At 36.5% G+C, this 21,119-nt stretch overlaps 1 protein-coding gene across 2 annotated transcripts in view; it reads right to left on the bottom strand.

Moving 5' to 3' along the window:
• Positions 1 to 2,540: 2,540 nt before the first annotated feature.
• pkig (protein kinase (cAMP-dependent, catalytic) inhibitor gamma) overlaps positions 2,541 to 21,119 on the bottom strand; it is a 37,783-nt gene continuing 19,204 nt past the window's right edge. For both annotated transcript variants that reach the window (XM_065285756.1, XM_065285757.2), the window contains exons 2-3: positions 10,295 to 10,473; positions 2,541 to 3,503 (exon numbers count right to left, since the gene is read on the bottom strand). In XM_065285756.1, the coding sequence (XP_065141828.1) occupies positions 3,421 to 3,503; positions 10,295 to 10,445 (234 nt within the window). In that variant the 5' untranslated portion in view covers positions 10,446 to 10,473 and the 3' untranslated portion in view covers positions 2,541 to 3,420. The remainder of the gene's footprint in view (positions 3,504 to 10,294; positions 10,474 to 21,119) is intronic.

The following is a 21,119-nucleotide window of genomic DNA, read 5'->3' on the forward strand; positions in this document are numbered from 1 at the left end:
GCTGTTTGTAGTTAGCATACTAGTCTTACACCAAATGTTGTCTTCTATCTATAGAAACATTTTTTTTTATCTCATATAATCTAAATATTTCTATTTTATTACATATAGTCTTATGCATATCATACTATATTTTATGTTCTCATCAGTGTCAGAAACACACAATGTGCTAACAATGTGTGAATCTTAAGAAGCGACGAATGCAATGAAAAGCTTTCTTTCGCACCTAGTTGTACAAAATTATTCAGGACTGTATATGAAAGGTGCTATATGAATACATATTACTTTTTGTAACTCATAGGTGTTTTATAATGGCTAGAATGTATGAATCCAAAACATTAAACCTGATTAGAGTCTAATATCTGGTGCTTATGTGATACATTTTATATGCATTTCTTTGTATCAACACCAGAGGGCATTTAACAACAGACTTACCTCAGGAATTGGTGTTTCATCTTAAGACTTATTGTAGAGTTAATCAAACCAGTAAAAATGTCAAGGCTTTGCTTTTGTGTCGTTGAAGTGTGAAGAAAACACATTTGCTTTGAAAATAGACTGAGCGCTTTGTCACTTACTGTATGACAGATTATCAAAATGAATTTGTTCTGAAAAATGATTGTTGTGTGATTTTTTTGTTATGAAGTTACAGTGAATAAAACAGAGACCCTGTAATTACAATAAAGGGACACTTCACTTATTTTAAAATATGCTTATTTTTCAGCTCCTCTGATTGGCCAGTCGAGACATTTGCAGGTTTGTTATTCCCAGATAACAACCACTCAAAACTATTAACGCACGGTTAACCCGGATGCTGCAAATCATTATGAACAGTAGTTTAATATTACACAAATCTTAAATATAAATATGTCTTTGAATAACATATATATGACCGTTATATTTACAAATTATTAATCCAAATGGCATTTTCGTGACATTTAAAACTGGATTTTTCTTAAAAAATTTGCTTAAAAATGTGCACATAATATTTTAAATCAATATTTAATATTCCTTACCTTATTTATGAGGTTAATAGCCATGTAATAAGCAGGATAATGTACAGGTAATGAATTAATGCTTTTTACATGTAGATTTGCTTACATTATTTTATGCCATTGTAATGAATTAGCTGCAAGGCACAACCGCTGCGTGTTAGATACTGTATAAGCCCCACTTCAGCCCTTGTGTTGCATGTAGTTTATACAAAAAACCTGAGTATACTAGTGGATATTAAAATCACTAAAAGAGCGACAATTAAGGGAGACAAGCCATTATTTAAAAAAGGAATTAAAAAATTTTGATAAAAAAGAAAAAAGCATACAGTTACAAACATCTCTTCATGTATTATTTTGCACATGTTTCAAATGACATCATACAAACCAATTTTTTTTCAGATTTAAGGGGAAAATGTCATTACCGCAATGTGTCCATGACTGGATTTGGGTTCTTTGACATGGAAATATTTATCATTAAAAAAATCTAAAAAATAAAAAGCTTCAGTGCATGTTATACTATAAACTTTTACAGTAAAGAAACATGTGGTATTTGGTGATCATAGATAAATGTAGAGACAATAATAAGGAATATAAATGTGTCCAAGACCAATTTTCTCATCCTCTGCAACAATTTTCAATCATTGTTTAAGCCCTCAATGAACTAACTTTTTCAAAAATAAAAATTGTTGGAAGGGACATAATTGACTGTGACACTCAAGATGGCTACCAGGTAAGCAGTTCTTATTTTTCTCTCCAGATAAAAGTTACAATTTGGTTCGTCTTAGTACCTATACAACTTTTTTAGTTCTCATTACCGAAACATGAGTTTGTAAATGCATATATTTAATGGAATATCATGTTGCGGTAATGATCATTTTTGATAATGATAATCAAAAAAAAATTAAACAATTCTATAGGAAATATTTTTAAATACTCTTAAAAATAATGGTTATAGTAAGTTCAGACCTTAATCTTATATATGCAAAAAATTGGGCTTTTTAAAAGGGGCTTATAGACCCCTTCAAGGTTTGTAAACATTGAATGACTATCGGGTGTGCGCGCAGCATGGGGTCAAACTGTTCATACAAGCGAGGCTTTAAAATTTAATCTAACAGGGCCGAAAAATGATTACTTACCTCAAATGAAGTGAGCACTACAATCACAAGCCTCTTTGATATTTGTATTGTTCCAGTCTGCACGTTAATAGCTTGCAGCCGCAGATGTTGTATTTTTTTGTTTTTGAGATTCTGCATGAATCGTGAAAACTTAACGGAAGACCTGGCGCGATTTTCAGAGCCCACGACGCAAGTAGGCATTTATACGATACCGAATAACACGCAACTCAATCTGCTGTAATTACTTTTCTGACCCCGACATGCGCAGTGGGAACCGCCTGTGACGTGAACCGTGAAGGGGTCTATATGTGCAAAAAAAATGGCTTTTTAAAAAATCTGATGCTGGACACCTTCTAAATATGGATTTCGTGAGATTCACCCAAATGCATTAAATATATCATACTTTGCTAGTGGGTTTGGGATATTTTATAAAAAAAAAAAAACCTTACATATTGTGGCTTCAAGAGTCTCAAATATTCAATGTGTGTACTCAAGGAACACTAAAGGGGTTACTGAAAAAGTTGTTTAGGTACTAAAAGAAAGTTTCTCAGCTGAAAGGCCACGTAGAGATTTTTCAGAGGGTTCTTGTCAGTGAATTAATGTTTTCTTTTTTATGTTTTAGTGTAAAATCATTTAGGACACTGAAAGCAAAATAGTTATTTAGGTTTATTCTGAGGTACTTCCATTTATAGTCACAATATAAATGCCATGTGTTTCAACGAGTGTTTTTTCAGGAGTTTGACAAAAACCACAACAGTGCCACGAGCAGAAAGCAATAACTCAAGATACTACATAAATATTGTTAATTATATTACGCGTGTATTACAGTATATAATGAAGTATAGAAACAAAAATCCTCAGGGAATATTTTAGAATTACTTCCTATACCCACACCTGCTTCAACTGTAGTGGTTATTGTTTAAAAAAAAAAGTAAAATTAAGAAATCAGCCATGAGCTGTTGAACTGTAACAAAAGGCTATATTTGGTAGTCTTTATATAGTATACAGTAGCTCGTGTTCAAACTGAACAGTTAAAGTTAAGGATGGAAATATATCAAAACTCCTGTGCTTCTGTTTGACCTCACAGTATTCCCTCATCAGCAAGTTGATCCATCCCATGTGGCGGTGTTTGCAAAGGCAGTGTCGTCGCCTGTCTCTTAGGCACTCAACAGCAGGCAATAGGATAACCTCCACATTAAAGGCAGTCTATGAGAGGAGCTCTTCAATGCTGCCTAATGAGCAAAGATAAGGAGAATTTGTGATAAGGGCAGGAGAGAACTCCCAGGCTTTTCTCTCCTCAAGGTCATTCTTGATCTTTACGATGGACCCTCTTTTCCCTGATTGTCCTGGCTGCCGGATGCCTCTGCTTCGGGGGCTGAAGGTCCGGAAGCATCTCCCTCTATAAGACACAGACCACCTTTACTCCAATGTTATTTATTTATATAATGACCATTAATATTGAACATTAAACCAGTGATGTTTCTTTACATTTTCTATACACAAAGCTCAATTTTCTTTGCATTTTCCTGTTCTCTTTTGCAGTGGCGGCTCGTGACTCCCTTCCAAAGGTGTGCAAATTCTAAATGTTTTCAGAGTGTCATGTGTTTTGCTCGTGTTTTCAAAATATCTGTTTGTTGCGTCATGTGAACCATGTGCATCTACTGTTTTGTCAAAATAAGTGCACAAGGGCACAAGCCTCAAAACCGTTTATGATAAAAAAGACGCTCACGTTCACATAATATAGGCAAGACACTCCCTTAACAGTAAACTGTGATTACGCATGAGATTATGCGAGTATTTGGCAACGCGAGCGTCTCTTTTATCATAAACCCTTTAGACGCGTCTGCAGCAGGCACTTATTTTGACAAGACACGTGATGCACATAGGATCACTCGACGCGCAGAACACATATTTTGAAATGACGAACCACACACACACATGACGGGCTACATACATGTTGTGACGAACTTCGCATCGTGCACCCTTGAAAAAAGAAAGTCACCGGCCACCACTTATCTTTTGATTGACAGGATATATCGGCCATGACCATCAGCTGTTTATAAACTTTTGTCCGAAAGTGTGAAAAATTGCTTTTACCGACCAATACTGATTATTGGCCGATATATCAGTGCATCTCTAGTTGAAATCCTGGTCATGTGCACATTGCTGTCTGCCTTTATAGTTGTAAAATAAACACTTAATGTTAACTATACAATTATACAAGAAGTAAACAGCTGCCAACAGCACATTTCAAATGAGGTAGGCAAGGCAAGTTTATTTGTATAGCACATTTCATACACAGAGGTCATTCAAAGTGCTTTACATAGAAATGAGAAAACAAAAAAATCAAAGATACGTGAATTTAAAATATCAATTAAAATAAAATAAATGTGATTTTAATAAAAATTGTTTAAATGTGTGAAGGTAGGTGATGTTCCCACTCTAAGCCAGAGGTAAAATTCCATGACTTTCCCTGACTAAAAAGCTAAATTTCCTGACCTATAATGGATAGAAAACCATTTTAAAATGTACAGTTTCCTGGCTTGTTTTCTTAGTTAACAGGTACAGGTGACTGCATTTGACTTAAAGGCGGGGTACATGATCTCTGAAAGGCAATGTTGACATTTGAAATCACCTACTGTAAACAAACACGCCCCTACCCCAATAGAATCAGGACCTTCATTTGATAGACCCGCCCCACACATACGCAACCCAGGTAATGATGTTGGTTAGTAGACATGCCACTTACTGCTGATTGGCTACAAGCGTGTTTTCCAAAGTGTTTTTCAAAAAACACACAACCCGCCTTTAAGGAATTGCCAGTTGGCAAGCGAGAATAAATACGTGCCAATGACGTTTTGTTGTAGACAAAACCCGAAAGCTTAGCATTTTAGAACTTCCGGTTTCATCGTCCCATCAAGTCAATGTTTTTTTTCATTGGGGTTTTGGTTAAACTCCTTGCGGTGGTTTCCTGGACAGGGTTTACATTATATTACTTATTTCCTAGTCCTAGATTAAAGACATTTAAGCAGATTTTTCAAACCTTTTAAGCAGAAAAATCCCTGATATTCCATGACATGGATGGAAAAAAATCATTTCCTAAATATAAAAGGTCTGAAATAGACCTTTTAAAATTCGATGATATTCCGGAAATTCCATGACCCGTGGGAACCTTGTTTGAAACATGCCTGTACGATATGGAGTATATTTGACAATATTTATAAATCGAAAATGTTTATGTCGCCCAATTGGTAGAGCATTTTGTCAAAAAAGCCAAAGTTATGTATTGATCCCTAAGAAATCGAATAAAATGTATTCCTTTAATGCACTGAATGTTGGTTAGGATAAATGCAAGTCTATGAAACACATTATTATCTACTTTTAGTGATAAACAGGTGGATATTAAATGTAATAATTTCTTTATAAACAGTTTCATTGGACACACGCGTGTTGTTGCCGTTACGTGTCTGGAAGCAACTTAACATCCGGTCTCTGTTTGTTTAATAGTCTGACTAGTGGCTTAACTTAACTCTGGAACAAATACCTCATCGAAAATAACTAATGTTTTTGTTTTCTAAAGACAAGGGGAGACGGCGATCATGGATCACCGCTACATAAAAGGGAGGTTTGGGAGCCGATCTGTAGTTAAAGCAACACTAAAGAGTTTTTGCTCTTTACTCCCCCTACAGGTTACCACTTTCATAAATAATTTAGCCTACTGCCGCAAAGCTGGCTCTGATTAGATTGTAGGTCTGCCATAAAGCAAGTTTTTTTAGTTTTCACTCGAACTACAGGACCGCGACCCGACAGTTGGAAACTTCTTTAGTGCGGTTTTGGCCAATAGAGCAAAGCGAATGTGAAAGTGCCGTTTCGAGTGAATGAACGACAGAAACTTTTTTGGAAACGTTATTTTAAGGTAAAAAAAACTCTTAGGTGTTGCTTTAAGATTGAATATATTATATAGTACATATTTTACACCGTAACGTAATACGCTTTAATACGCTTTAGCTTTGATTTGAACTAGGGTAATCTACTTGTTGGTTATTTTGCTTTGTTATAAGAAATAAACTACTCTAAAGGACTTTTGTTTATGTTGTTACTGCTGAAACCATCCATACATAAATGTTTTAGTTGCGTTGTTCAGAGACCTTAAATGTAAAGAGATAAAAAAGTATCAGGTCATTCCAAGCTAGACTTCAAAGTGTTGAAAAGCATACAGACTGTTTTTCTTTTGTCAGGATTTATTAAATATTTCTGCAGTATATTCCCCAGCCACATTCTTTACGGTCCTCATGGTCATCCGAGTTTCAGGTTATTTCGTAGTTCAAATTCTTGGCACCATTTTATTACTAAGGAAATTAGGTCAAATAGAGACAGATGTGACTCTTTTTTCAATAAGCAGGAGTGGAAAAGTTCCCATATGAATAGGAAACGGTCAAGGAAGCAGTAATTGTTAAGAAGGCTGATAATATATCTTTGTGAGTCTTGGCAGCCTCTATTTTACCCAACCAAACCTACTTGTGTTCATCATAGACACTGTGATTTTTAAGTACTGTACAGGCCCTGGATATCAAAGTAAGAGTGGGTGTGAAAGAAAATCTGGTGAGTTTTGGCTCATATTCTTTTGTGAATGATCCCTGTGATGTCAAACGTATTAAAGTCTTATCTTATTCACAAAGCAAGTCATTACAGGGGTCATACTGATGCAGTGCAGCATAATAAATACGGCCTAAGAGCCTTACGGCTATCAAGAGGCATTATCAGTTCTTTCATCACATAAGAAGCACTGGCTGTACAAAATCACTAATGTGAATTACTGGCGCAAGAGTTTCCGTAAGGAAGATCCAGGACGAAACATAAGAAGGAATGAAACAGTACCAAGTTTTCAAAATACTATCTACTATCACAACTTAAACAAGTGTGAAATTGAAATGAAATTACTAAGGTGAGTGTATCAATTTCTACCCAAAGGAAAATTTTTAAAAATCAAGCAGGAGCACCATTGACTTGGAAAAAATACTATGGAAGTCAATGGAGCTCAAAACTGTTACAAACAATGCTCAAAAAAATCTTTTTTTGTGTGTTTTGCAAAACACAGACATTTTCAAGGTTTTGTAACAACTTTAGGGGGACTAAATGATGACAGTATTTTCATTTTTGGGTTAACTCTTTCCTAGCCAGCGCTAGCATTTTTTGATTTTCACAAAAGTTAAGTGCCTTCCAGAAAATTTTCTTCTTTAAAGGGGACATTTCAGAACACTTTTTTTAAGATGTCAAATAAATCTTTAGCGTCTCCAGAGTACATATGCAAAGTTTTAGCTAAAAACATCATATAGATAACTTATTATAAAATTGCCACTTTGTAGGTGTGAGCAAAAATTTGCCGTTTTGGTTGTGTCCTTTAAAATGCAAATGAGCTGATCTCTGCCTCAAATGGCAGTGCCGTGGTTGGATAGTGCAGATAGTGGTATTATCCCCTTCTGACATCACAAGGAGAGCCAAATTTCAATAAGCTATTTTTTCACATGCTTGTAGAGAATGGTTTACCAAAACTAAGTTACTGGGTTGATATTTTACGCATTTTCTAGGTTGATAGAAGCACTGGGGACCCAATTATAGCACTTAAACATGGAAAAAGTCAGATTTTCATGATATGTCACCTTTTAAATGTATAACCCTTATATTATGTTCCGGGTCAATTTGACCCGTTTTGATTTTTAAGCTGTCGGATAAACCAGTTAACCTGTGATTTTATTCTTGAAATTTTCTGACTTTTTCTCATTTATGGCCATGAACATGCATGCAAAGTTTAGACATGCTGATATTTTTTGAAGTGTACCAAAATAATTTTGTAACGATTTTGAGGTTCGCGGGTCAATTTGACCCGCATTTTGTTTTGCTCCAAAGCAACTGCATAGACCTAAATTAAATATATATTTTTAGTGTTTGTTGTTATATTGGTGTTTTACTATCCTGAAATGGGGGTAAAAATGCTTCTCCTCACTATTTTGAGTACTGAAAAAGACTTTTACAGACACAGATGGTAAAAGTGAGCTATAATTTCTGTTTACAATGTATATGAAATACTACTAAAGTTTCAGTTTTCTTCCAGAAATTTTGTCACTTATTCTCATTTAGGGCCATGAACATGCATGCAAAGTTAGGATACACTGATGTGTTTTGAAGTGGGGTTTTTTAGCACAAATAATGATTTTTGGTACGATTTTGATGTTCGCGGGTCAATTTGACCCATATTTGTTTGTTCCAAGGCAACTGTATAGACACAAATTAAATACATTTATTGAGTATATTTTGGTGTTTTACTACCCTGGAAAGGGAAAAGTGAGCTTTTCCTCACTATTTTCAGTACTGATAAAGACTTCCTCAGACACAGAAAAGTAAATGTGAACTATCATTTCTATTTTCAATGTATATGAAATACTATGTAAAGCAGATTAATTCAGACCCACAGTAAATCCAGAGGTGAATACAGGTGATGCCAGCTGTGCCCCACAAAACATGACACCAAAATAAGCATCATTTGTGTAAAATGCAAGAGGTCAGAAAGCGCATGCTTGATGTGTGCACATCATGTAAACAGTGATTTCTTGAATTTGTACAATGAGCCTCAAGAACAAAAGATGAGCCTGTTTAGAAAAAGAAAAGCTTAATTTCATTTCACAGCAATATTAAATTGTTCATTTAGGATGTCTTAAACATAGGTATGTTAAAAAAACATGTTGAATTAAAATTTAAAATGTTAAATGTTGCAACAGTTTTTGTGCAACATTTGTTAAAACAAACATGTTAAAAATTGTGGTTAAATGCATTTTTTTAAATCTTACTTTTTAATTTGAAGTGTTTATAATGTGTGACCAAGACTGATACTAAAATGGTTCTGTTCATACCTAATCCCTTCTTGTTTTTCATAATGTGATATTCACGGAATTGCATTGAATCCAATGCGGGTCAATTTGACCCGCTCCATCAAAATCGTCACAAAAATCGAACACAATACAAGGGATAAACAAACAATATATCAAATGAAAGAGCTGCTTTCCTCCACTTTCAAACAAAAAAAAAAAACTAGAAAATTGTTTCATGCCATCTTCATTTGTTTTCTTTTATCACCTCTCAAATATGGGTAGGTTTCTTTAAAAAGACCAATTTTGAACAAAAAGATAAGATCATTGCATTTTTGTAAAGGACTTTTGTTATAGATCAGGTTCAGAATGATACATACAGTTTTTACTGTTTTTGACTCTTTAGTGAATGCTTTAGTATTCTATAAGTTGAGTTAGATTGCCACCTAGTGGTAGGGCTGTCACAATGATTAAATAATCATCTCATCGCGATTATTTGACCTCATCATGATTATTTCAGACCACCGCAATGATTGCACATCTCTCTAAGAAACACAAGGGGGAGCTGCAGTGCCTGTATAAACGAGACAGTATCAGATTATGTGTTATGTGTATTAATATATACTGCCAGGTTAAACCTTGCAAAAGATTTATTTTAAAGGAACAGTATGTAGGATTGTGGCCAAAACTGGTATTGCAATCACAAAACTTGTGGCTAAAACTGGTACTGCAATCACACAACTGGTGGCCAATACACAAAATGACAACATAAACATCAGTTTAGGGCTGCAACTCCACTTTTTAAAATGACAATATCCTGGCCAGAACACTGTTGTGAGTGATATAAGTATTTGAAATTAAAATTATTTCTTAATGTCTAGTGATATATCAGGGCCATTTTATGATTAATTGATATACATTTCTTACATACTGTTCCTTTAAATAATCACAACGTGTGAAAATTATTTCATGAACAAAAAAAAAAAATTAAATGTCAAAGCAATAAAATCGTCATAATCGCCACAATTTATCACACAATTAACCGTCAGCCAAATTTCACAATCCTGACAGCCCTACCTAGTGGATAATAGCAGAAATAGGGATTGCCGTAAAAACTTGTTATTGGCAGGGAATCGTTTTCTCTTAATTGACGAGATATCTCCTCAATGGCTGGGAAAGAGTTAATATTCAAATGGCTCTTTTGTGGTGTCAAAACACTGACGCAGCCAAAGTGTCTCAATGAATGAAATCACACACTTCATCTTTAAATACTAAATAAATAGACAGCACATCAGATACTAAAATAATCCACAAAAAGTTGACCCACCTGCAGGTTTCAGGTCCATCTGAGCCATGTCTTTGGTTAGTTCACCGGTCCCCACGACCACCGCCTCTCCTGTAATGTCTGGCACTGCGTTTCTGCGACCCGTACGATCACAGTTTATAAACTCCGAATATGACGTCTCAACGTCCATCATCTGCTCACGATATGCCCTCTCATTACACCTGATAAGAGAGAAACAAGACAAAGTATTTACTAATGATCCAAAAAGTTTAATTAAAATCTCGTCTGAATGAATCCACATAATGAGCTCTGATAAGAAAACTAAACCCTAAGCTTGAGAATCTCACAGTTGAGTAATACCCATGACAGAACACGCCGTTTGATGAATTGGAGTAATTATTACTTCAGGGCTTCTATTTCAACGCTGAAGTTAATAGATTCAGCCGTTGAACTCATTTCATGCCCTAATTATATATTGGAGCCAAAAGCATTCATCCAATCCTCAACGTGTGCGGGATTCGTTTCACGCTTGTTTACACTCAAGGTTTCTTACGAGTACCCCTTGAAAGCTCGCAAATGGAGTCTTGTTGGCACACAAACAAAAGCTAAAACCCCAAGCGATCGATTAGACACTTTTTGGAGCACTTGCTCTATAAGCACAGCTCATCAAATGGCTTTCAGAAAGGCTCGACAGGGGCTGGGTGTTATGCTGAGAGAGAGGAATCTTTCTAGAGACTGTATCGAAAACACATTAGCTACTGATACACGGTGTCTCCTCCTTTCCGTCGACAAAAGTCGCATAAAAATTGACCCCGCACATAAACACATTTATCAATGCATCTCATTTATTTCCAAGGAAAATTGCTTTTTAGTGTAATTTGCAACTCCAAAAATGTAGCTGATGTCATCAAGCCCACATTTTTAACCCCTTCCCTTTAACCTTTCTACAGTAACATTCGCAATTTCTTCTTGTTAAATATGGTTTCACTTATAGAAATGGCATATAAGGTTATGAATGCAATAAAAACATCTGCACAGCTGCTCCATCTGGATAAAAAAATGTTACAGATTGAAGAGGGGGCAACAGATGCAAAGGGGTATTCCAGAGGAATGCTAGAGGTCGCGGGAAAGGCGCCACACACAAAAAATGTGATGCTGTGTGTCTGTAACAGAGGAGGGCTGGTGAGGCAGCAACAGGCAGAGAAAATTGCAGTGTATAAATCATAGTGCAAGACATTCACACGTCTCTGCACCCTCCCAGCTCTCGATCTCCCAACCCTCCGTTTTCTTCTATTTCTTTTTATAGACCTCTATAAATTTTAAATGCCCTAAGGCTATGTTTACGTGACAACGGTGTAGTGAAAAGCGGAAAAGTTGCACATTTGCGTTTATGAAATATTTACGTACACATGACAACAAAATGTGCGTTTATACAGATCCACGAAGACGCTGCAAGCCTGTGCACGTCACATTAGTCTATAGCGATAAATAAAAACAATCAAGTTTTGTTTCGTGACCCCGACTATAAAGCAGAAGTGTTAAAGAGCACCTATTTTCCGATTGACGTTTTTACATTTCCTTACAAACCCCAAAGTAAACAATGGTGCGAGTTATAGTCTCAAATGTAAATCTCTTTCCTTGGACTACAATAAACACACGGATTGTAGGCAACAGTTTACTTCCTTGGATTGGTGATGTAGACAAGACCGACATTATCATAATTCCTCATGTTTCGGACTCACAGCATGTAATTTAACTCCTGTTGGCAGTGCATTGTGCCAGAAACTTTCAAACATGGTAATCGTCACATTTCTGGCTGGCGTCAGAGGTATTGGGACCAATCACAACATAGAGATTAGCTGGCCAATCAGGGACAAACAGCTTTTCAAATCCATGCGTTTCAGGAAGACAGTGAAATCTGGAGCTACAAAAATGTATGATATGTGGAAAATAATGTGTTTTTAACCATAAACCACTCAAACAAATTGTATTATATCAAATACACAAAAAAAAAACACCGTATCGTGTAGTCCACCATTGTTGTTTTGGTTATACTCGTACATACCTATGGACTGAATTAACACGTGCATGACGTCACCGTTAACACAGATTCACGGTTATGTTGTTTACACAACATGGTGCTGTTATAAAAAAACTTGCATTTTGAAACCCATCTTCAAATGTTTGCATATTCAGGACCCTAAAACACCTTCGTCAAACACTTTCCCGTTAATGCTTAAAATCATTGTTGTGTAAACAAGGGTCCCGTACACACTGCATATTAATATTGTTGTCACCTTTTAATGCATAATCCTGTTCTGTACACACACAGTTCAGTAATTTACGGGACTCACAACCGCATTCTACAACCGAATTAACACCCGCAAAATGCAGGTAGTGACAATCAAATTTACAAAATCTCTGCACAGTGTGTACATAACCGAACTGAACAACTAGTAGTTAGTGTTTAAACGTTCATCATAAACAGGACAGGTCTCTCTTCTGAAAAAATAAATGCTTTTTATTTTTAAAAAGTCTTCTGTATGCACGGTCCAGAAAATGACAGAGGCACAAGCGTTTGCTGACTAGTGTTGCCAGATCTTGCACTAAAAAAAACAGCGAACAAGAAAAATCCAATAATAAACCTAAATAAATCTAAATGCTTTACCACCTGGGACCGGCACCCTCACACTTTATTAACACCAAAAACTTGATCGCTTCATGAGACAAAAGCCATAAACAGTTAAGCACCAAAACGGGATTAAAATACAAAAAGACGAGGACCTGGCAACACTGCAAGACCGCGCGCTCCGCGCTGTGAAGCAGCCTCACAAAAGCATAAAATACACAACGCCAAGTTTATTGCAAAACACAATGCTGTTATTATTTTGGTCAAAGCTTTGAGTGATAAGCATGCAAGACCGCAGAACGTTGCTATGGTTATTTCTGTGTCAATCATCACATTTTCGGGAGTGAGTCTTGTTCCGTACAGACATGAAACGAACATTTAGGGGATTCACTCTGGCATTTTAATGCGGTTGTCACTCCCGAAAGTTTGCAGTGTGTACGACACCAATGAGTAGTACAGTGCACACGCACTATTCTGATAACGAAATTTGCGAATTCTCACGTATGCATAAAAACGTAACTATACTGCTAGCTTACCGTATTTTTTATACGTATAAGTCGCTCCGGAGTATAAGTCGCATCAGTCAAAAAATGCTTCATGAAGAGGAAAAAAACATAAGTCGCACTGGACTATGAGAAAATTCTTTCACAAAATCCAAGCCCAAGAACAGACATTTAATCTGGAAAGACAAGTTATTCAACTAAACAATAGTTTCTCACTCACTTCAAACTTTCTTTCTGCTGCTCGATTACAGTTTTTGACATAATAAGAAGTCGCAGCTGACTATAAGTCGCAGGACCAGCCAAACTATGAAAAAACGTGTGACTTATAGTCCAGAAAATACAGTAATAGTGCATACTGCAAATCAGGGGGGTACAGACAATCTGAAAAGTTATGTTGATGTCTCAAAATGAGGGGAGGCAAATGTAGAAATTTGTAGTTTCGGTGTCCTTGAATACATTTTTTTTAATCCTGAATAAGGATCACTCGTGCAAAAAGTTATATATTAGGGCCTAATAACACATAGGCCCTAATAAGACTCAGTGCCATACAGGATCATGCGCTACATAAACTAGCATTATATTCAAGTGGCTCTGCTGTTATTTCTGCACCTGTTTGCTATCATATCACAGCCTGTGCACATTCAACCCAAGCCGCTGTTCTTTTTATCAGGCTGAGTCACTAAACAGAACATCTGCCAACCCCAGGACGCCCGTCACCCGATAGGCCCAACTTCACCGTCAACCGGGACCTTCAGAAGCGCGGGCCAAATTCACTTTCAAACAAGCTCTGCTGGACGCTATCAAACCGAATCACATTCTCTACAGTAGGTAACGCACGCAGAGAGAAGTTATTGTGTACTGAAATGACCAAAGTTGGCAGCAGTCAGGCTGAGGTCACAGAAGCTGACGGAGAATTGGAAGCAGTAGCCTGCACAGAGATGAAGAAACGAATCTAGACAAGGTCACAAAGTTCAGTCCTCCATTTACCTTTTCATAGGAGACCTTCCAAAAAACTCAAGCTGTGCTGTTGAAACATACACGCATGCAAAACGTAACTACCAAACAAAATAATAAATCATTTCAATATTGACATGTTGTCCTCAGCTTGGGACCCTTTCTAAATATAGTGAGGCGAGGCAGGGGATGTTGTGCTTGGCTCAAATGTACAGTGTTTGGTTACTTCCCATTTACTCATCCAAATGACATTACAATAAAGTTACACTATGGCTCACATCAGTAATCTGATGCGGTGTCTCTTTCATATGGCCCATTTAACTGAAACAATCCCTTGATATGCTAACAGGGTCACACAAGGGAGGAAATCGGGAGTCAGCTGCACCTGTAGGCAGCATTAGAGGACAAATGATGCAGGTGCACAAACCTCATACGCTAGTACATCCTGCAGCGCTCATGGGATCAGGATGATCTTACAAAAACAACAACTTGAGTGCTGACGCATTTACTATTTGCATGAGTCTCTGTCGCCAGCACTCCCAAACAAATTACAAACTGAGGTTTAGCCTTTATTTAAATATAAACACGACAGGAAGGCTGTGGGGAGTCTTTCACTCTGGATAGATGTTTGGATATGTGAAGCATCAGTACACTAAGTACATGCACTCTCATCTCCATATTAGGACAAATAAACCAGATAAGAGTAATCTGGCACTTAATGATCTGCGGACATCTTTACGGAAAATGAGTCAACGAATGGTCTAATGTCATTAAAATGGACACAACACGGCTGGATTTGACTTATTCTAAGAAGCAAAGTAAGACATGCATGTATATATGCTTCAGCACTGGTCAACAAAGATAATTTTTTTAGCCAAGCAAAACTTTTGAGATGATGACCATGAGCAAGGTCGGTTAACTCCTTTGTTGTGTTGACTCTAGATTTAAGCTTGGAGATCAAGTAGTGTGCCAAAACCGCACTTAAAATGTCCTTTAAAGATCACGCAAACTATATCACATATTATGTGAACTACAAGGCCCAAAGACAAGCACAATTTTAACATTGCATTTCACGGAACAGCAAAACTGACAATTTTGTAAATAAATGCATTACAACTACATTTTAATTTACTTTTCAATAATAGTGTAGGTAATTGCGTGTGCACTGTAGTTGCAATCCTAAGCATTTGCCTCTCTGTCGCCATCTGTGTTCGATACATAAAATCACAGGTTACTTTAAAGGAAAACACCACCGTTTTTAAATATTTTATTATGTTCTTACCTCGACTTTGACAAACTAATACATACCCATCTTTTTTTCAATGCGTACACTTAGGCCCAATCCCATTTCTCTGTCTTACCCCTTCCCCTTACCCCTACCCCTTAGTTTTGCATGTTCACGTGAGAGTAAGAACCAATCGGGATAGCCCTTTCGCTCTCGTGAACGTGCAAAACTAAGGGGTAGGGGTAAGGGGAAGGGGTAAGACAGTGAAATGGGATTGGGCCTAAATCTTTGTACGACGCGTTGTGAATGTGTTAGCATTTAGCCTAGCCCCATTCATTCCTTTGGATCCAAACAGGAATGAATTTTAAGGAAAACACCACCGTTTTTCAATATTTTGTTATGTCTTTACCTCAGCTTAGATGAATTAATACTTAACTATCTTTTATCAATGCGTGCACTTAATCTTTGTAAAACGCATTGTAAATGTATTAGCATTTAGCTTAGCCCCATTCATTCCTTTGGATCCAAACAGGAATGAATTTAGAAGCCACCAAACACTTATATGTTTTCCCTATTTAAAGACTGTTTCAGGAGAAGTTGCATGATTAACTAAGTGCTCATCTTTTTTCCAAAGTGCTGCAAACTAAGTGCTCTTCTGCCATACAATATAGTTCTCATTTTTTATCCGCCTAAAAAAAGCCACATTTGATTTTGTGTCTCCAATTCATCCCTGTTTGGATCCTAAGGAATGAATGGGGCTAGGCTAAATGCTAGGTATGTATTAATTCATCTAAGTTGAGGTAAGAACATAGGTGGATAAAACTTTTCACATATATTAAAAGTTAACTAATAGATATAATTATTTGGTTAGCCTTATTTAGCTTGCCTTTTATATCACTAGCATTGGTGTGGGTGGCTGATTATAACAAAACAATCAGCATATGTCTTAAAGGTAAAAACACCCTGTATGACACAAATACTTGAAGGTACAGTACGTGTTTTTTAGCAGCATCTAGCAGTGAGCTTGCGAATTGCGACCAACCTCAATTTCGAAATGCAATGAGAAGCTACGGTAGCTGCCACAGGACAAACATTTTGTTGACTGAAACAACATAGGGACGAAACACAGTCTTTTGAACAGCTTACCGTTTAGAGCTACTGTAGAAACATGACGGCGACTTCCATATAAGGTATATGTAGATGAAAACGTCCCATTCAGGTAATAAAAAAATAATACAGTTCATTAAATAAAGTCTCTATACACCACTGCTAATATAATTATGTATATCATACTGCATTTCTGTCAAGAAATCCTTCTAAAAGTCCCACATTGCACATTTAAGTAATACTTGACTATAAAAAGTGGACTTCAGGGAAGAATATAAAGACAAAATGCTACAAAAGGCGGTCGCTTTACCGTTAACAGCAAAATGTCAAAAGAGCGCATTACGACTAAGTTCACCAGCCCTTCATTTGCCCTCATTTAAAAAAAGCTGCCTGCGTTGCACTACAGGTCCTTATTCCCGGAAAACACCATGTACAGCCTCTCTGCAAAATAATCTGTCTGATTTATCAATCTTAATGCTGTGATTGCAAGTCATGCAGGATGATAAAATACCAAAAATGCACTGTTTATCATGGAAGTGTCTGTCCCTCTTAGAGCCAAAGTATTACACAAGTCTGCTAGATGACTCCAAGCTATAGCATTACATGAACAAATATGGCCTTTATTACTTTGTCTGTGGCTTTCAAGGGTAGACACAATAAGCCAGTCTCAAGCACGGAAGTCAATCAACAAAACCGGCAAGTAATGTTGACTGCGGGGTGTGCCAATGTACTGTATGCAATAACAGGGATGGCTTAAATACTTCTTGCTTATAATTGCTTTGCTTCCTCCATCAGTCCTGGCTTGAAAGTGCATTCGTTCAGTCTTCAGAAATGCATAAGGCCACTTTAAGCAAAATGTCCAGTCAATAGAGCCTCTTCCGTACAGGGTGGAACTGGATAAAAGATGAGACCCTTGAGACCAAAACTTTAATGGTTCAGTAAGGGCCCTAAATCATACTTGAGCGCAAGATCAGGTACTCAACCAAACCAGAAACTTGCAGCATCATTACAAACTTGCACTCATCCACAGACCCCATCTTAAAAACTTCATGCGACAACTATAACAGAAAGGTTTTCAATCTCTCAGGCTTTAATCTGTGTAACCAAACTAACTCATAAGTCAGTTGTAACATGAGCACAGTCAATAAACCAGTAATGAGTGTCACTCAGTATGGAGAAAAATGTTTGTTCTTGCTATCAAAATGATGCTCTGATCACATAACAACACAGTGCAGCTCTGGACAAATATAATGGACAAAGACATATATAATGGACAAAGAAAGCCCAGTGGATGATGTGAGTCTACTTTTACAATTCTGCAGCCATTGAGAGTAATCATAACACATTATACAAATGACCAAACACCTGAATTAAACAATGAAATCTATTCAAGATGAATATGGTCATCAGGCTTCTCAGAATAAGCAAAAATGAGAGTTGGTTTTATGGTGCTGAATATTTTAGAAATTAAGGTAACACCATTAGTAATCACCACTGAAAACACCCTTAGTATATGCCCTTGCTTTTCCAAGCTTATAAAGAGAGAAAACAGGGATCAGGGTACCACTTTGAAGCCGAAAAACGTGCATCAATCCTTCACAGAAGTAATCCACACACCTCCAAGGGGTTAATAAAGGTCTTCTGTGGGTAATTGATGCAATGTTAAAAATATCCATATTTAAAACCTTAGAACTTATTCAATTCAATTCAATTCAATTTTATTTATATAGCGCTTTTCACAAAAGTCAATTGTTTCAAAGCAGCTTTACATAAATAGAAGCAGTGAAAAGCACAGAAAACGACAGATAGCACAACAGAATACATGATAGCATGAGCAGTTAAATTTGCTGCGGCTATGACTCAATATTATAATTGCACGTATTACTAAAGCAACGTATAGAAGAGGAAGCTAGGTAAATAATAACTAGCTTTCGATACCAATGCCATTTTGGACGCGATACAGGAGAGTCACTGCTAGAGATGCACCAAAAGTAAAATTATTGTATAAAAAGTTGAATAAAATTAAAAACTGAGCTGAATATTGAACAACAGAATAATGTTTATTTTTAAATTCTAATTATTTTGCCAATTTTCTCACCATTGCACAAGTTACATTTTCAGAATGTTCTTTTTGCTATTTTATTTCACATTATTTAACAATAAAAAATGTTAATATTCCAGCAATCATTATAGGTTCTTTTAAATCTGGTCACTTCTCTGATCAGAAAGCTAGACTTGTTAAAACCGTTTCATTTACATTCAACCACATAAATAAGTCCTGTGCTAAATGGATATTAATCCGATCTTTTTTTCTCGCGCAAAATGCAAATAAGCTATTTATTACAGAGGATGCGTGCCTACATGCACGGTCAAGCATGAGCAAAAAAAACAGAGACGGCGACAAGATTAACAGATGACAAAGGAAAAACGCTCAACAAAGCGGTCTAACAAAAAGCTTATTGTTAATAAACGTTTTTTTTTTTAACTCTTTCCCGTCATTGACAAGTTAACTCGTCAATTAAAAGAAAATGCTTCCCTGCCAATGACAAGTTTTTTCAGCAAACCATATTTCCGGTATTATCAGTTTAACCTACGAATGTTTTGAGAATCTGATCTCTATCAAAAGTCCTTAAAAAAAAAAAATGCAATTATTTTAACAAAAAAATTTATTTTTGAAGAAAGCAACCCATATTTGAGAGGTAATAAAAAGAGAAAAAATGAAGGTAGAATTATTTTTTTTATGTTTTAAAGCAGAGGGTCTGTTTTTCATTTGATATAGTTTATTTATTTAAAGAAGATCTTTTTTTGGAAGGCATTAAACTTTTGTGAAAAATCATAAAAATGCTGGTGGGGAATGGGTTAATATAAGAGTGTTTTTCATTGTAGGACTTTACTGGTTCTATGAAGTTTTTATTACATACTGCCGACGCTCTTTGTCGTTCTATGACATGAGATGAAGAGCTAAAGTCTCTTGTTCTCTGTGCTTGTGCATTTACCAGACAAATACCAAAGATCGCTGCCGCCGTGTCTTTCTCATACGATGCATGGTGTTCAGGATATCTTGATTTTAAAATAATAAATGAAACTGGTATTGCTCTATGTTTTCGCGTCTTTCTCTGACACTTTAAAATGCTTTTACCAACCTATTTGCTACATTTGCGCATCTCTCACTCTGCGCTGGGGACTATTTGATCGTGCCATAGAAGACTGCATTGTTTGGTAACATTTATTCTACCTTTTCACTTGTACAGCCGAACACCAAAGAATGAGTTTTTAGCCAAATAATTTTGGTTGCATAGTCACTGCGCAACATACCCATGGCAATGAGCACCCACTATGCTTAAACTCTCGCATGAGTCCGAGTTGGCGTTGTTACCGGAAGCTAGTTATTACAGTTTATTAAGTTTAAGATTTTTCTCACAAAATAGCACAGATTACTAACCATTATTAACCTATTGGAGCCATGTGGATTAGTTCTGTGAAGGATATATGCACTGTTTTAGGGTTTAAATATCAGAAGTTGTTCCCTGATCCCTGTTTCCTACCATTATATAGCTTGGAAGAGCAAAGACATTTACAAAAATAACTCCAAATGTGCTTGTCTGAAAGATGATGTGTATCCTGAATTGCTTGAGGTTAGAGTACCCCTTTAATGGTACATATTAAAACCTTTTTTAAAGGGTACCATACAGTAAAAGTTTTTATACCTTTCTTTCTAAGAGTGTTCAAAAACACATCAAATGGAAATCGATCAACATTTGAGATTTGTTTGTTTAATTTGCGTTTGGATGGAAATAAATAAAACGCACACAAAGGAGAATTTCTCATGATACAGTAGGCAAATATGCCAAGGCACTTTTAATGAAAGATAAAGACAATGGCGAACATTTGCGTACTGTAGGACACACACAAATGGTGACCACCATAGATGAAATGTGACAACTCCCTTTTCAGATGTCCATTAGACAGGAATGCACACTTAGCCGACTTTCAGCCAATCTGAAAAGAAACTGGAGGATAAGAACGAGGCCGCTGATAATTTGGCTTAAAGCGCCAGATCTGAGCAGGAGAACAGATTATATGTAACAGCTCCCAAGAAATGAAGAGATCTTAAAATGTCCCACATTTTGTCTCAATCAGGCAAGAGTTTCCAGACACAGAGGAGCTGCATCAAATCATGTAGAATGGACTCCAGCTCATCTCTAAAGAAGCACATTTAGATGCTCTTCAGATAAGTGCATCAGCCTCGGTTTGTGCTATTTACACAGATGAGCCACAGACCGACTGTTTGAAAACATACTTTTGTTCACATGACGTCAGTGCATACTCTTTAGAGATGAAAAGCACCCACCATTTACACAAGAGGGTGCACTTCCTTGGTCGGGCAAGGAAGGTATTTTGCATTGTCTGTTTTCCATTTATGACACAAATAAAAATTTGTTTGCAGCC

The sequence above is a fragment of the Paramisgurnus dabryanus genome, chromosome 21 (assembly GCF_030506205.2).
Source record: "Paramisgurnus dabryanus chromosome 21, PD_genome_1.1, whole genome shotgun sequence".
Lineage (NCBI taxonomy): Eukaryota > Metazoa > Chordata > Actinopteri > Cypriniformes > Cobitidae > Paramisgurnus > Paramisgurnus dabryanus.